The sequence below is a fragment of the Pinus tabuliformis genome, chromosome 1_2 (genome assembly GCF_031772625.1).
Source record: "Pinus tabuliformis cultivar Carrire ecotype Pingquan chromosome 1_2, CPIR1, whole genome shotgun sequence".
Classification (NCBI taxonomy): Eukaryota; Viridiplantae; Streptophyta; class Pinopsida; order Pinales; family Pinaceae; genus Pinus; species Pinus tabuliformis.
Window position 1 is genome coordinate 232,580,844 of NC_142298.1, and position 18,189 is coordinate 232,599,032.

General features: G+C 40.3%; 1 protein-coding gene across 1 annotated transcript; it reads right to left on the reverse strand.

The window, feature by feature from the left end:
* Positions 1 to 7,760: 7,760 nt before the first annotated feature.
* On the reverse strand, positions 7,761 to 8,144 carry LOC149205246 (uncharacterized). Its single transcript, XM_089397353.1, has one exon. It carries the CDS (start codon positions 8,142 to 8,144, stop codon positions 7,761 to 7,763), a length of 384 nt encoding a protein of 127 aa, XP_089253479.1.
* Positions 8,145 to 18,189: the final 10,045 nt, after the last annotated feature.

Genomic DNA, 18,189 nt, shown 5'->3' on the forward strand with positions numbered 1-18,189 from the left:
ATCCTCCTCTAGATCCTCTTGTAGATCCCCTGCAGCCTCCTATAGAAATTCCTGTAGGTGACTTTTTGAAGTCCGATTGCAGGGAAAGCCTTCAGAAGGTTACCAGAGGCCTCCTAGGACCCCTCCACACCTTCCTACACCTCTACAAACTCCAAAGTTACCCTCCATCGCCACCTAATCGTTGCCACCTCCACAAACAAATAAATTACATGCATGACAATTTTACATAAAATACATAAAAATTAAAAAGATGTTTTTTTCTCATTTCCTCCTAGAAATAGCTTGAATAGATGTTGTTTACTTCCTAAATAGGTAATGGCATGCATTTTATGGTTTTTCATCTCTCTTTCTACAAAAGTAGGGTTAGTTGGTTAATTAGGGTTTTCTAGGGTTACTTTACATTTCAGTCTTCTTTTCCTTTCTGCAAATAAAGTGGCCTCTATAGAGTGAGCTTTCCTTTCTTTCATCACACATAAAGCTTCTTCTGGAAATCATAGAAGTTGTATTGAGCTCCTGTTATAGACATTTTTGGGCACTGCAACCACAATCTTATATGTCAATAAACCAAGGGCTCTTTAACCCCTAAAAGTTTTGTCTCATACCCTAAAGGATCATAGTCAACTAATTACATCATTCCCCATAAGTTCCACCTGAAAAACCACTCAGAACTGGCCAAAACTAGACCATACTGACTGCTCCACTATCAAGGTGCGATACATACTAACTCCCACACTAGCCAGGTGCGATGCATAATGAAGAGGCCTTCTGTGGGGTGCGATGAGCGAGAATGGACAAATGCCTGAGATAGTTTGCTAAGTGGATGCTCATGGAATCTTCTAGGAACTTCTCCTATGACACTTGCCTCTTTGAATTTTCCCAGGGATGAGTAAGAGATCTAAGAAATATCCAAGTGGAACTAAGAACTACAAGTGGAATGAAACTAATCAAAAACCCAGAGATGACTCACACATTTGCAAACATCTATAAATGGATCCCTCATCTGAGAGATTTGGAGGCTGGAATTTTGTAATTTGAGGAAAGTGTTGATAGTTTATCTTTGAGAAGAAGCATTGTATTGTTGGGTGATCTTGCTTTTCATGAGGTGAAGAGGGCTTTGATGCTGGGAGGATGACGCTGGATCAGATAGCTAGGTTGTAATTCTCCCTTCTATTTTAATAAAGTTCTTTGAGTTTTCCTCCATACAATCGTGTACTTGTGAATGCCATTGTATGTTCAATGTATTTTTTATTTTGCATTTTTTATGATATAATATATCGAGATGCTTTGATGGTGTTCTATTACTTTGTTTCTACAAGTATTCTCTAAGCAGGACAAGTAGGAGAGGAGTTGCAAGCTCTATCAAGGGGGAGAGAAATCAAGCAAGGAGTTAAGCGGAAGATCCAGATTGGCCCTTTGCTTCTCTCTTGTCTATTATACATAGAGGAAATCACAAATTGCTTTAATTGTTTGTTTCTAAGATAGCTACCAATCTTAGTGGGACTAGCAAATCGAAAAGACACTAGTTTTCCCAGAAACAACTCCTAGTGATCTTGCACTAGCTGACCAAGTGACAACCTACAGTAAGAACTAGTACTTGTTCATATAGCACCGTCGCTTCCAAGTTTGTTATGAACTACTAGGTTGATAAAAGTAAAGTAGGAAGCCCCAGGAGTTGCAGCATTATTGTTGCAATACTCGTGCTCACCACCCACCGTGAATATAAAACATTATATATAACATATCACATCTGGGGGACCCCATCGCAATCACAATTGGTAGAAGACCCACACTCTATGATGAATGTGAACCCATCATGATAATAGACTGTCGTTTATAAAATATCGTATCCGGATCCTCCCCAAAAATCACAATCGGCTTTTTCCATCAGTAACATGTATATCGGTGTGGCACTTGTGCGGTATGCGATCATGATTATATTGCATCGCAACCTGGATTCATTAGGGGTTGATTCTTAAGTAATTGTTCCTCCTCTGACATGTGATATGTGATATCGCAATCGCAACCCGGATCCTGCCAGTTCTGATTCTTCTTAAGCCACGACCTCTTTTCCTGCGATAAGAGAAATACAGGACCAATGGAAGCTTGCCACTTGGCACTTCCCCATTCACTGAGAGTGTCTGCCACATCTCTCCTCCTGCCACCTAGACAAGTCAAACATCAACTTTGACTTACTCTAACTTATTCATATGAATGCAGATTTGAGTTTCATTCGTACCATTGAAATCAAGATCATGAGTACTTCGATCCGATGCTAATTTTATCATGATTTTCCCATTTTGAGTTTTGAGCCTTTTACCATGCCACTGGTACTTTTTGAAGATCTATCTGGATTAATCCTCCAGGATCCTCCTGGAGCCATCCTACAGGATCCTCTTGGATCAGGGGTGGAGGTGGATGTTGAGGTGGACTTGATGGATGAGTTATCCCTATGAAACTTTGGCTTAATATCTGTAGTGCACTTCACGGTGTCCTCAGAATACTACCTTCATCGTCACTATCAGACGATCCCAACAATGGACTATATTTAGAGCCTAAATCTTGGTTCCTCCTTAATGCTCTCCCACTTCACATAGTTCGAAACATTAATTTAAAGGCATAACCCACTTTCCACACAATAACATCTTAATCCAGGTTTTCAGGGATTTTAAGTACTTAAATCTTGGTCCCTTGAAAAAAATTCTCTCTACTTCACTATAACTGGTGGACGTATTGATCGCGAACTCAGTAATGAATCCTCCCATAATACTATTGATCCAATGGTTGACAACCCACGCAATTTGTTTTCTGAAGCCTCCAAGCACTTCACTAGTTCTAGGGTCCACATTGTTGGCTTGATGGGCCTTGACCCAGGTTCAGCGTTAGTCAGCCAAGAAAATCCCTACACTACTGGCCCTTTTTGCATCAATCTGTAGAGCACGTACTGAAGTCTCACCCGAAGGAGTATGGAGGGGTGTAGGAACCAAGTTTCCACACCCTGAGATGGTTGTGTTGTCATTTTTATACCCTCACCCTGCCTTCACGCATATCAATAAGCCTTTTAGGGCTTATTGATACACCTTTTTTAATCATCCTGGAGTCCTCCGCAAAGGTCTATGACTATCCTTCACGTACCCTAAATAGATAGATTAGGCACTTACGTGCCTCTTTAATTACTCTTACTTTGGTATTTACTCAAATTATCTTAGTTTCATACAATCTTAACATGTAATTATGAATATCTTCGCGTAAACATATATATTTACTTGTGTTCACATAACAAAGTGAAACATATATATTCGCGCATCAGAATAGCATTAAAACATAAACCCAGTGTTCAATGTAACATAATCGCATGCAATTAACAGAAGTAAAATACACAAGTAATTCCATAATACTTCTCTTTATTGACAATGGAGATTTCCAACACAGACTCTAACTTTCCTGCGCACACCACTGCAGAGGTCCACGCACTCAGCTGCAGAATTCTACCCTAGGCCTCTATGCACTCAAATTCAGAGCCTCTTCCTACACTAAGACTCTTTGCTCTTAGCTCTCACAAACACAAAAACTTACTTAGAACTCTATTAAGACTTTTTTTGGACTCTTCTAAGACTCCCTTTTTATACATTCCCATGGCCCATGGATCAAGGGCATATCTCATCAAGCCAAAACAAACTATCTAAAATAAGGGTGGAAACCCTTTTTCACTATTTACATATTTGCACTCTATAACCAAAAAATGTCAAGACTTTACATTCTTTATACAAAACTTGGGCCTATAGCCCTAAAACTTGGGCTTTTAACCCCAAAATTGACCCTAGGGAACCTGTTCCCAATAAGCCCCCAACAAAAATCTGGTGACTCACCCTCGAGTCACTCTGTTGGCATGGAGATATTATCTCAGAGACCTCCCAACTCCATGTGTACCACTGTGACTTCGGCAGTGCACTGTGTTATCTCCTGCTTCACTTGCTCGACCAGCTGCTTCGTCGTTGGCTCTGCATTGTCTGCCTATATTTTTTGTCGTGTCACCTGCAGACTGGCCAATTTCCCTTCAATGGAGGTAGTGAGTACATAAGCTTCCTCTAGCTAAGGCCCCATTCTAGCCTTTAGTATTGCCTCGTGCTAAGCTGCATCCACTTGTTCTTTAAGAACCTTTGCTTCCTGCAACTTTGCTAGCCTTTGTGTAATGGCAACGATGCGTGTTGTCACTTTAACTTCATCATATCTCTGTTGCAGCTCCCACGCCTCTATTTCCAGCCTCTACACATTAGGATCCTCTAGTAGGCTAGTGACTACTTCAAGTAACTTCTTGAAGAGCACAATGCACTCCTTCACAGTGGCATCTATAACTACTACTACATCTTTGACAGTGGTTGCACATTGCTCTTTAACCTTTGGTGGAGTTGAAGGCTGGGCCCTCAACTTGAGCTTTGTAATTTTAAGGTTCATTCCAAACTAAACCTTAGCCAGCTCTGTTCTCACTTCATGCACTCTGACAACGAGCTTCCGAATTCTCACATCCACTGGCACATCTTAGGAATATCCAGTTCTGGAACAGTCCTGCATACCTCAACCACCAACCTGGTCATGTGCTCATTATTTTCCATGGTTGCCTTAAGAATATCAATGGCATAATTCTTTTGTATATCCATTTGAGTGTTGTTCACCTTCTTCTCACTGATAATGCTAAGGGCAAGCTTTTCCCGAGCCCGAAGTTCTACGATCACACCATCTTGTAAGGTGTGAAGGGATTCACTTGGAAGCACAGAAAAATTTAACCCAACCCTCTTAAGGGTGCTAGTACTTGTCCTCTCAGCTTCTACTTCTATAGTCATCACTCCATTCAGTAGCACTATGGCTCGAGGATCCAACATGCGCACCATTTTTGCTGCCTCTAAAGTTCTAGGCACTAAACTAGTTGAAGTCATGCTGCTTCACCCCACACTGGTATATACTTATGACACTTGGATCTGCAGCTCACGCAAACCCATTTGAATGGAACCCAAGGCATATTTATGTTACTGTTCTAACTATTGCAACAGTTCCACGGTCGCATCCCTCACCGCATCATCAATGTCATTCAAATCACCTTATGTCAAGGTGATTGGTTCGAGGGATGGTTTTCTGGCCTTGGACTTCTTTCGTGGCCCCACTTTCTCCTGCTCCATATTACGCTTAACCTAGAATGGATTAGTCTCCGGGTCTGCTCCTCCCTGTTCGGATCACTACTCTTCCTCTTCTATCTCCGGGGAAGGATATTTCTGACTCCTGTCAGAGTCACGCACCTCCTCTTCTTCCTGCCCTTTTGTTTTCTTTTTGGAAGTGCACTTAGCTTTGGCTTTGTCCTCAGCCTATTTCTTCCTCTTTTCAGCCAACTGTTCCATCTTTAGTCTGGCCTCTTCCTTCTTACACTTTGTTGCAAACTTGATAGAACCAACTATCAAGTCTGAGGTCATACTCCACTCTGCTAGCCAGCGTTCAAGTACCACCACGATTGCATCGTCTATGGCCATGTAGGGAAGGTCATACCACTTTTGATCAAGGTACTTTCGTGCTCTCATGGAGACATAGTGGAAGTCTACCTTGAACTCCACATACTCTGCCAACTCTTTGAAGACAGTCGGTGATAACCGTAGTTTGTGATTGATGGCCATGTTGATACTCATCCCCATCAAGATCCAAAATATCTTGCTATCCTTGACCCTTTGGGGCTCTTTGGTGGCCCAGAGCAAAGCGAACTTTGCTACTTCCAGTAAATCCTCTACGACCAAAGGAAATGGGCTATCCTCTAGTAACTCCCATGTGACCAACACTATGGATAGTAACAGCCATGCATAGTGAAAATTTTTGCTCTAATCCTATGCTTCTCTACAGTTCGCAAGGAACTCACTGCAGAGGTAGTGTGTTGAGTTGAATTGTACACCTTCTGCGCACTGGGCTGCTAGAGATACCACAGGTGCTGAAACTTCATCTACGTGACACTTCCTCATAATTTTCCTAGCCAAGATCTTGCTGGCTACTTTGACCGCGAGGTAAGTTATAGTAGAAATGGAGTAGCCACGCAACTTCTTGACAAACTTAAATTTGTCCTTCATTTGCTTAGTGAGGTCATGCGCACCTGTCTTTCGGCCAAATGCGATGACCAAATTTAGTCCTGAATGCAGCAGCTGAGTGATCCTATGCATTAGCATGTGAGTGATCAGTATTGGTTCTTCCAACCATAGGCACCCATCGTGAACCAAGCATAGCAATTGTTTGATCATGATAATGGTTATGGGCGCGCGGTTGTAGTGTGGAACCCATAGCATGTTTAGTAGTCCTACCTTGTCCACCCCTTTTATCCACTTCCTTGGCTCTAGTGCAGTCACACCAATGTCCTTATAGAATACATGAGACATGAACTGATTGGTCGCTAAGTGTGGAAAGCACTCTATATTGGCGAAATCCCAGTCCTCTAACTTTAAATGGGGGACACGCACCAAGCACGGTCCTTCAAATATGATCTTTTCTGATAGCAACAGTGTATGCCAACATGACTTTGCTCTCATCAATATCCTTGGGGATCAGAGGAATGTATTTGTGCAGTTTAGAAATAGGGTCGGACCCTTCAACATCAACATCCTTTTCCCCCATGTCAATCTCTTCCCCACCCATATTGATTTATTTTCTCTCTTCTTCAGGTTCCAGGTCAACTACCTTGTCCACCTTCGGCGCGGTGGGCTTTTCCTTATGTGGGTGTTTTCTGGGTGACACATACATCAATGGTGTGGCTTTCTTCTTATATTTCTTCATTTTCGGACCCTCTTTAGTCACCGTAGGCCTTGGCCTAGGCGACCTCTGTGATTTGGATAACTCTGTAGGTACTTCGACACTAGCTATCTCTCGGGCAACTTCCTCAGCTGCCATTGCCACCTCTGAGGCAGCTCCCTCAGCTGCCATTACTTCTCTAGCACTCACGATTTCTTTAGGCGCTGACATGATGCTAGACAAAAACTCCTACATTTCTTCGGGAACCTCTCAAATGCTGAACTCGCTATCAAAGCTTCAAAGTTCTCACGGTTCATATGTGCCTGAGAGCTCAACACCTCAATTCTCAAAATGACAAGTGTTTTTTGCTCGGCAACCACCTATAATTTATAGGCATTTTGAATTCAAATCCGATCACTCTCCCCAAAATTTGTTCGTAAATGCTAGATTGGCGGTAGATTTTCAAAGATCTTGCCCTTAAATTCCGACTTAAATGTAACCCCCTACTGCATTTAGCCCTTTTTTATCGTCAAATCATGAATAGTGACCATAACAGTCACTTTTTAGCTTCCCTTCACGGTCCCTTCTTTGATAGTGCAACTCCCCACGCATTTCCGCTGACACTGTGACATTCCTTCATTCCACGCAGTTGCCCAATCACGCAGCTCCACAACCCGAGTCGTGTAGTTTATAGTCTCACACCTCCTTTCAGCTACCTAAAGTGCTAAGACTGTGCTTCCATCATGTAGTCATATAACCGGATCGCCGGTGTATGACTTCAATCGGCCACCATTCACCTTCCCTCGGAATCCCTCTCCATTCAACTTTACCAATTGAACTACTCCACCATTAGTAATCTCCTTGATGACATATGGCCCTAGCCAATGCATCCTAAATTTTCGGGGAAATTTATCAAACTTGTTGTCATATAATAAAACTAAATCATTTACCTTGAAGGTGCATAGTTTGATGTGTCGATCGTGCCATGTCTTTTCACGCTCCTTTTGAACTTATTGAGGGAATCCAGCTAGAAATATATCGTCTTCAAGATCTATTAGTTGCACGAGCCTCTCCTCTAGGGCTCTGTGATCCGCCATTCCTATGAATGTCGCTTTACGCAGACTAGGTACAATGTAGTCCATCGGCATCACAGCTTCTATGGCATAAACCAGCCTGAACAACGTTTGTCTAGTTAACTTCTTGCAAGTAGTTCTACAAGTCCATAGCACCACGGGTACGCACACATCCCAATAATTTCTTTGAGCATTACAAACCGTTTTTAGTGCGCTCTCCAATATTTTATTAAATGCTTCCATCGTCCCATTAGCCTGCAAATGATAAGGCATACTTTTTTGATGGTACACCTGAAATTCCTCCTTCAGCGTGGTGATCATTTCATTAAGAAAATGCGTACCGCGATCACTCATCAAAATGTTTAGACACCCAAAATTTGTCAGTACGTACTCAAAGATGAATTTTGCTGCTATTGCACTTGTACAATCCTTCTCCAGCTACGACTCTGCCCATATGGTTAACTACTCAATTGTGTTGATGATGTACCACACACCCATCTTCTTTCCTAGAGGCTGAATTGGTCTCACAAAGTCAATCGCCCACTTCTACAAATTCACCGGCAGCTCATCCCTCTGTGAGGGTCTGCCAGTCCTTTGGCATGCATCACATGCCATACAATACCCTTTTGAATCCTTATCGAATGTTGGCCACCAAAACTCGTTGCATAGAATCTTCTGCATTGTTTCTTTGCCCACATAATGTCCTCCCGCGGCTCCACCATGAGCCTCAACAAGGATGCTATTTCATTCGAACTCTGGCACATAACGTCACAATATTTTATCTTATCCCATTTTGTACAAGTGCCCTGCAATGACAAAAAAGTATGTCGCGCGCACCACCAGTTCCTTCTTCTGTTGACTTGTATATTCTTCCAGAGCTGTTCCTGTCGTCAGGAAGTGTATAATATCTTCAAAGTGATTGTTTGCGACGCGCATTGGAAAGAGTTATGCATCAGGTAGTCCTTCCTCCAAATTAGTAGGGTCTCCTCCAGTTTCAATGCGCGAGAGGCAATTGGTCCTACATTCAATTGTCTTGGTTTCATAATGACTTCAAAATCATATTCCTGGAACAACAGAAACCACCAATGGATCTTCCCCCCCAACACAGGCTTGTTAACCAGGTATTTCAATGTAGAATGGTTTGTATACATCTTAAAATTTCCACCCAACAGATAATGCCTAAACTTCTAAAGCGTGTACATCATAGCTAATCCTTCCCTCTCTGTTGTGGAATAATTTTTCTTAGCTTTAGATAGCTTCCTACTTCTGAATACTATAGGATAATCCATGTCCCCTACACCGACCTATGTCAGTACTGCTCCTAGAGCAATAAATGACACATCCAGATGCACATGAAATTCCTTCTTCCAATCCAGGAAGACTAGGATCGGTGTTGTAACCATTTTCTCCTTTAGCACATCCAAGCTCTTCTGACATTCTTTATTCCAAAAGAACGTAGCATCCTTCTTTAACAATTTTTCCATTGGTGTGGTGATCTAGGCATAGCCCTTGATGAATTTCCTATAGTATCCTATATGCCCCAGTGTTACACGCAGATGTTTCACACTCCTTGGCTCCTCCAAATTGATTATGACCGTGATCTTCACAGGGTCTACCATCAAGCCTTATCGTCATTCCACATGACCCAGCAAGATCCCAAAAGGGACACAAAACAAAAATTTCATCAGGTTGAGTTCAATATGGTACCTCTAACATGTATCTAGCATCAAGGGTACACTTGCCACATGGATCTTTACCAATCTAAACATTGTCCAATCATCAACGTATACCTATAGAAATGTATGAATAAAGTCCTTGAACGCTGTGATGACTACGTGCGAAAATATCGTCAGCGCATTCTTCAGCCCAAAAGGCATCACAATATACTATAAGAATCACCATTCAGTAGCGAAGGTCATCTTACTCCTATCCTCTGGTGTGATCTTGATCTAATGGTACTCTGATAACCCATCAATAAATGAATATGCTTCTTGGCCACCAACATTATCCAGCACCGCATCAGTGAACAGAGTTGGGAAGGGATCATGCACGCAGGTGTCATTCAACTTCTTGAGATCTACACATATCCTTATTTCATCCTTCTTCTTCTTTTCCTGAACTACTATTAGGCTCACCCAATCAAATTCTTCCACTGGTTCAATAATACCTGTTGCGAGCATTTTATCTAGCTCCAAACAGGCCCTTTCTTTATACTTCAGATTGAGGCAGTAAGGTCTTTGATTAACTAGCTTCGCGTTTGGTTTTAAAGTAATATTCATGACAACCAGGTCCCTATTATCCCTTTTATATCCAAAAACTTCATGGGGAAAAAATCCTAATATTTGTGGAGTAATTTGGCAACTTTATCTACTATCGCATCGTCCCAGTAGTCCCCAATCTTTGCAAACTTTGGCTTTGCCTCCGTGCCAATTTTTAGCTATTTGGTTTTGAGCGGCTTGGTTATGTCTGGGTTATCTAATTGTGGTCCCTCAACTTCGCAGTGACCTTCAATCTCTAGAATATCAGTCTTCCTCGGGATGTCGTCTTCTTCTTCAGCTATTACATTGTAGCATTCTAGCATGTGCCTTAACTGGGTAGTCCAATAAGGTTGAATGAAGTCTAGAGGATTCTGCAATATCATGAAGATTTCTACCTTAACCGCCCACAACACTTCGCCGATACATTCAAACCCATCCTCAAAGCTAAACGTCATCAAAAAATCCTTCGCGTAAAACATCCCATTCTTCAGTGCCATGGTGGAGTTCCATTTCCAAGTACCAATTCATCGATATAACATCCAAAGTATGACAAAATAGATGTACCCACTCCAGCTAAGGCCTCGCTCCATACACTTCAGTCCATTTGGCCAAATGGTCGCACGGATCATTTCTCCCATCATAATTTTGTATTAGTCGCACTTGTGGGTGGCCAAACTGCACTCTTATAATTTTTTTTGTATGAAATCATAAAAAATATCCTTGTGTGTGCCGCACCATCTCGCAGGTGTAGCATGCAGCGCCTAGTCCAGGGCCTAGATGCGATGTTTTTATGATACTTCTCTCTCAAATGCATCCAAAAAGTGATCAACATCAGTTAAACCATCATAGTAAGGCATATTTCTTACCTCTGATGGTACATAGTGCAACGACTTGGGCATCATATTACAATGTAGCAAAGATACTTCAAGCAGTCAATTCTAGCAGCGCTCTAGTTCTTCGTCTGAATCTGACGTGTAGGAACTGTCAGATTCACCCAATCCTGATCTCGCATCATTATCTTATAAATCTGGTCCAAATCGTCATCACTTTTGTAATCACAGACCAATTCAGTATAGAACGGTCCTTCTGCAGGGCCCAGTGGCACCACTACGCAGACCAATTTCATCTCAAATATCATCTTCCACTTTTTCAAGATGATTACCCCATTCATGTTAGTAGCCCAATCGATCCCAAGGAGCAGGGTAGGGATTGTTGTCATCCACAATCTCTATCACTTCAAAATAAGCTAGTGCGCTCGTGCATTCAATATCAACTATTACCCCCTGCAACCTCCCCATTGGGATGATTTTCTATTCATTTGCCTTCCTTAACTGAATTGGAGACCATTGTAGCATAGGTCTCCCCATTCTCTCCCATGTCTGTTTCGCCAAAATGTTCACGTCGGATCCTAGGTCTAAGATAACTTGGTCCATTTCATATTCTCCTATCTACGCAGTGAGTCTCATCTCACGTCCAATTCTTTCCTTATGCTTACCAATATTTCTAACTACGCACGGTCCATCAATAGCATTTTCCTTCCTAGCACACCTATTGATCAGCTCCTGTAGTCCTTTCACAGCCTTGCTATCACATAGTAGTTTCATTCAGGTATCCAAAAACGTGGTAATCATGGATGGGTCCATTTCTTCAGTTAACTTCTCCTGACTCCCTAAGGTAGAGGCCTCGGCAAATCTTTTCTTCACTTCCATAAACGTTTTTTTTGTGTGTTCTAGATCAAACTCTGTCTCCTTTTCTGGCGCTTTATGGAACCACTCACCTTCTCCAGGTTGCTTCCCCTTATCTTCACTAGTCATCGCCCCACTCCACAGTATAGTATTTACCTTAGGATCTTCTTCGCAAGGCTCAAACCTCATCATATGTAGGTTCTAAGTCGACTGCTAAGGTTGTGCCCCCTTCTTGCATATCTTAGCTAACAATATAGGCAAATCCTTTGTCGTATGTTCAAATAGAGTACAATAGCAACATGCCAACTGTGTCAGACTTGGGAAGTCTCGTGTGTAGTGTCCTGTTCCCCCACAGTTGTAACAAATGACATGCCCTTGACCTCTACCAGGTCCTCCTCCACCTTGGCCTCATTCACACCCCTGATACTCGCCCCACACTCCTCCAACACCTTGGTCTGGAGGCCACATTTCTGCCTGCACCCTATATGTAGGTGTCTTATCCATAATTAATTCATAACTATGGCAATTTCACTCATCATTACCCATCGATTAACAAAAGTTGCAGAAGAGTTGTTGCGGTGTCTATACGAATTTCTGCAGCAAATGGAAATTGTCTTACGCATGTTTCCCAGCTACCTGACATATAGCACACCATAGCGCGGGCCCTGTACTTGACCTTGCTACAGTTTTTGTCCTTTGAGGCATTAGTCCCCCTTCTGTAACATAATTTTGTTGGCATTATGATACATATGTTGTACTTGATGGCAACCCACTCATCTCATATGATTAATTATAGTGCAGAAAAGTTCACGCACTTTTATGTAGAGAAACGTTTATTTCATGTAGAGAAAAGTTCACGCACTTTTATGTAGAGAAAAGTTTATTTCATGTAGAGAAAAGTTCACGCACTTTTATGCAGAGAAAAGTTTATTTCATGTAGAGAAAAGTTCACGCACTTTTATGCAGAGAAAAGTTTATTTCATGTAGAGAAAAGTTCACGCACTTTTATGCAGAGAAAATTTTATTTCATGGAGAGAAAAGTTCACGCACTTTTATGCAGAGAAAAGTTTATTTCATGTAGAGAAAAAGTTCACGCACTTTCATGGTTGGCTCATGGTATTAGTCCGACAGTTTTTGATCCTATGGTTTTGGTCCGTGGTATTGCATCCAAAAGTGTTGATCTCACGCACTTTCATGGTTGGTTCATGGTATTAGTCCTATAGTTTTTGATCCTATGGTTTTGGCTCGTGGTATTGCATCCAAAAGTATTGATCTCACGCTCTTTCATGGTTGGTTCATGGTATTAGTCCAACAGTTTTTTGATCCTATGGTTTTGGACCATGGTATTGTGGAAGGCCTAAGACTATAAAAGAGGAAGGAGATCATTTGGCAAAGTATCATCGAATGAATTGAATATCTAATAAGTGCTAGATCTGAAATATTTGTGATTGGGTTATGGTGCAGATCTGGATCTGAATGAAGGAGGAACCTTAGCGCATAAAGAAGGATAAGTTATTTTGATGCGTCATAATATTTATGCTTGAATAATAGTATCTTTGCATGATTTTGATTGTTATATGAGGCGCGTGCTTGATCTATAAATCTGACAATCTGGGTTAATTAGTGTCTGAGTATTTGAAAGAAGGAATTATCCTTTATAGATCTGCACGCAGGTTTGAGGTTGTTGAAGTAGCGTATATCTTTAAATTATGATCTAGTTGCCTCTGTCTATTGCTGCAGTATTCTGGGTTCAGAATTTGGTGTGTGGTTACTGTTACTGTGTTCTGGGTACAACTGTCAGAGAAGTATTTACTTGATTCAGTGCTAATTGGGAAAGGAGATTGTTTGATGCAGATATACTTGATGATTGATTGATGTTCATGGATCCAGTCTAAAAATTTATGAAACGTGGTCCCTGGAAGAAAGAGAAGGTTGTAGCCTTCAGTAGGCCAACACCTACATACTATTATCTTGGCTAGTACAAGAGCTAAGGGGGTTGTAGCTCCGTTCCAGGAGAAGCTGGAGAACGAGAGAGGGTTGTAGCTCTCTGCAGGTTGTAGCCTATGTACTGGTAAAGGACTGCACCAGTACAAAATCATTGTAAAAGGAATTTCTAATTGAAAGAAGATAGAGACATATTGCAGCAGGTGGTTTTCACCCACTGTTGGGTCTCAAAATGGTCCCTATTTTCACTCCATTATTCATCAATATCTTCACATTTTACCCTCATGTCACCTCCATTCCACCTCCATATCATTGCATTCACCTCATTTTTGGGTCATAACTATGTTTTTCCAAAGTTTATTAATTCTTAACATTTTTAAGTGAATTTATGGCTAAAACTTAGAAAATAATATGCTTAACCTTATACCTAACATTTAGCATGAGTTTGTTGACATGTGTAGGCACAAAGGAAGCTTCCAGGGCATCTTTATGTGGCCATGAATGATCAAATTCGAATTTGAAAAGATAAGCTTCATGGAGGAGATCATGGAGGATAGGGTTATGTGTCATCATTGGTTGAGAAATATGTGGGTCAAAGGAGAGAATAGTGGGTCTACATTTATGAGGTTGTGTTTTTGTATAAATAGGAGCACCTCCTCCATTCCAAAGGGGAGGACTCTTAGAGCATTGTATAATTGATGATGGAATAGAATAAGGCTTCATTTTTCATATATTTCCATTATGTAGTTTTAGATATAAATTGTGTGAATGTAGGATATGAATTTATGTAGTTTTAGATATAAGTTTTCTTAATGCAGTATATGGAATAATTTGTCTTGTTCTTAAGAGAATTGAGCTCACTCTAAAAGGATGAGAGAAACATTTTATTTCATATTAGATCTTGTTTCATTTCATTGTTTAGATGTTTAAGGATTTGATTGATGAATGAGTTTTAAATTAGAATCTTATCAGCATGTGAGAGGATATCCAAGGGTCTAAGTTAGGCTCTCTCTCTATTTGATTTGCATGATAATTGAAATTCATTCTTTTGCTTTTATGTTTCAAGTATCATATGAGGAGATACCAAGAGTCTAAGTTAGGCTCTCTCTCCATTGATTTATATGGTAATTGAAATTCATTCTTTTGTGCTTTTATGTTTCAAGTCATTTACTTTCTTATGCTTATGAATGAATCTTAGTTTAGTTTGGATTAGTACATGAGAGGACAAACAAAAGACTAAGTTAGTCTTTCTCTCTTTGAATCTAAACGATAATTAAAGTTCATTCTCTTGTCTTTATTTCAAGTTTTTTTGGTTTTATCAATGATTTCTCTATGATACTGTAGGGAAGGACAACCAGGACCTCCTAAGTTAGGAGCCTCTTCCCTTGCATATTATATTGAATCGTAAATAATTTAGTTAGACATAGAGTTAGTTGCCTAGTCCTGCATATATATTGTTGGCACCATCACAAGCTCACGAGTTTCCCTGGTTGATAATTAATGAAGCAATTTAGGTCCCAATAAATTGCCCAACACCCACATTGGGTTTCCACCTTATATTTGGTGTTCTTTTGTGTGACTATTTGCTTTTCTTGTTCCTGCTCATTATTTTATGATACTGACATACAAAGTAATGATCAATATTTGAAGAATTATTCAAAGTATAAATAAGGAAGATAGATTGATAAGAATTTGATAATACTGATTCACCCCCCCCCCCTCAGTATTATTTCCAACAATTGGTATCAGACCAGGTCCTTTTGAAGAAGCTTGATCGCTTGAAGGAAGATCTAACATCATGAGCAACTACGAGAGGGAAGCATCAATCAGGCCACCAATTTTTGATGGAACAAACTTCGTATATTGGAAGATAAGAGTTACTGCCTATCTTCAATCTTTGGGTACAGAAGTATGGGACATTATAGAAACAGGGTATACATTTCCATAAGCTACTCCTACAGATTCAGCTGAGAAGAAGAAATATGAAACAAATGCAAAGGCGGTTAATACTCTTCTAGGATGTCTATCTCAATTTGAATTCGTGAAGGTTATGCAATATAAATCCGCAAAAGAAATATGGGACAAGATTGTTTTGAGCTACGAAGGAGATGAACGGGTAAAACGTGAAAAACTTCAAACCCTCAGGATTCAGTATGAGAATCTCAGAATGTATAATGATGAAAGTGTGGCTAACTATTTCCTTCGGGTAGATGAGATTGTTAATTGTATGAAAAACTTGGGTGAAGAAATAAAAGAGGCTGTTGTGGTTGAAAAAGTCCTAAGATCATTGTCCCCCAAGTTTGAATCTAAAGTGTCTGCAATAGAAGAAAAGGAAAATCTACGAACTCTTACTATGTCTCAGCTACACGGAATTCTAACTGCTTATGAAATGAGAAAAGGAGGTCCATCAGACATGAGAGAAGCTGCTTTTAAGGCTTCAGGCAAAGGAGACTACTATGAATCAAGTCACGTGCCAGAAGAAGAAGAGGAATCAAATTTTGTCAGAAATTTTCAACGGGGTACTGGAAGGTTCAAGAGATAATCTACCTTTTAAATGTTTTTCTTGTGGAAGAGTAGGTCATTATGCTGCCAAATGTCCTCATAAGGTTACGATTGACAAAGGAAAGGAACCTGCTAGATGGAACAAGAAACAGAATGCAAATAAGAAAAGCTACTACACTCATGAAGACAGTGATGGTCTATCAAATAGTGATGAAGATGAACGAGGTAATGACTATAAACTTTTAATGGCATTTGAATATGATGATTACATGGATGCTATAGATGTGGATAGTTTTTATGAAGAGATTTCTAGACTTAAGACATGTATAGAAGAAAAGAATATGATCATTGATACTCTACAATTTCAAATTGATGAAAAATAAAAATATCTTGAAAAGTTAGAAGGTGAAATTGTTGGCCTTAGAAAATAAATTGAGAAAACAAAGGCTATTAATCTTAAGTTTGTCAAAGGATCTGAAACTCTGGATGAGAACATCAATGTACAGCGTTCTCCGCTAAACAAGACAGGTCTGGGGTATAATGGAGAAACATCTCAAGCATCCACCTCAAAGAGTTATCTTGATGCAGCAAGAAGGAATGAGCAAAAGCACAATGGAGATCACCAGGTAAAGCAGGGACGAATTACATCAAGAACGAACAAAGACTATCAGGTAAACCAGGGGCAATCTGTCTTAAGGATGAACAAAAGCTACAACCAGCCACAGGTAAAATCTTCTCAATTTGCTTCAAGAATGGATGACAATAGAAATTACAATCATTTGGCCGATAGATTTGATAATCGCATAAGTTTCTTCAATGGGCAATGTTTCTCTTGCCATAACTTTGGTCACAAAGCAGCTCAATGTGTTGCATATAAAACAATCATGACTAGAGAAGCTCAAAAACAAAGAAGTATGATCGGGATTACAAAAATGACCTATAACAACTTTTCGGCTCTTGAAAATGAAGTTGAATGTTCTATTTGCAATAACTTTGGTCATGAAGATTCTGAATGCAGGAGCAGGTTTTAGTAGACAAAGGAACAAGCCTCAAGCACCAGAACATGGAGAATAAAGGAACCACAAACAGAAAGATGTGGGATAGCCTTTTATGCAGAGGGACAGGAAAATCTATGGTACATCGATAGTGGATGTTCGAAGCATATGACAGGTGATAAAGAAAAACTTGAATCATATTCTGCTTTAGAAAAGGGAAAGAAAGTTTCTTTTGGAAATGATACTCCAACAGCTATAAAAGGAAAAGGCACAGCTCAGTTAAAAGAAAAGGTCAAAGCTGGAAATGTTTTGTATGTTGATGGCTTGAAGCATAACCTTCTAAGTGTCAGTCAGATGTGCGATCAAGGAACCGAGGTAATATTTCGATCAAATGGATGTAGCGTTCGTGATCTTGATACAGGGAAAACAATGATCAAAGGTAGAAGAACTCCAAATAATCTATACATATTTGAATAAGGACAACAACAATGCTATTTGAGCAAGGATGATGAACATTGGTTATGGCACCGGAGGTTGGGGAATCTAAGCTTTTCACAAATAAGGAAGGCATGCAAATATCAGGCAGTTCATGGTCTTCCAGATATCAAAATTCCAGACAACACTATATGCAAATCATGTCAGTTTGGTAAGCAAACTAGAACCAACTTCCCGGAGAAGGAAGGATCAGCCAGCAGGCCTCTTGAACTAGTCCATACAGATGTATGTGGTCCTTTCAGGACGAGGTCACCTCGAGGAGAAGAATACTTGATATTATTCATTGATGATTTCTCCAGGTTTGTTTGGTTAGGATTTTGGAAGCACAAAGACGAAGCATTCGAAAAATTCAAATCCTTCAAAGCCTTGGTTGAAAATGAATCAGAGGGCTAAATTAAGTGCCTCAGGTCCGACAGAGGTGGGGAGTTTACCTCAAATGAATATTTCGATTTCTGTGAAGAACATGGGATAAGAAGGGAATTCTCTA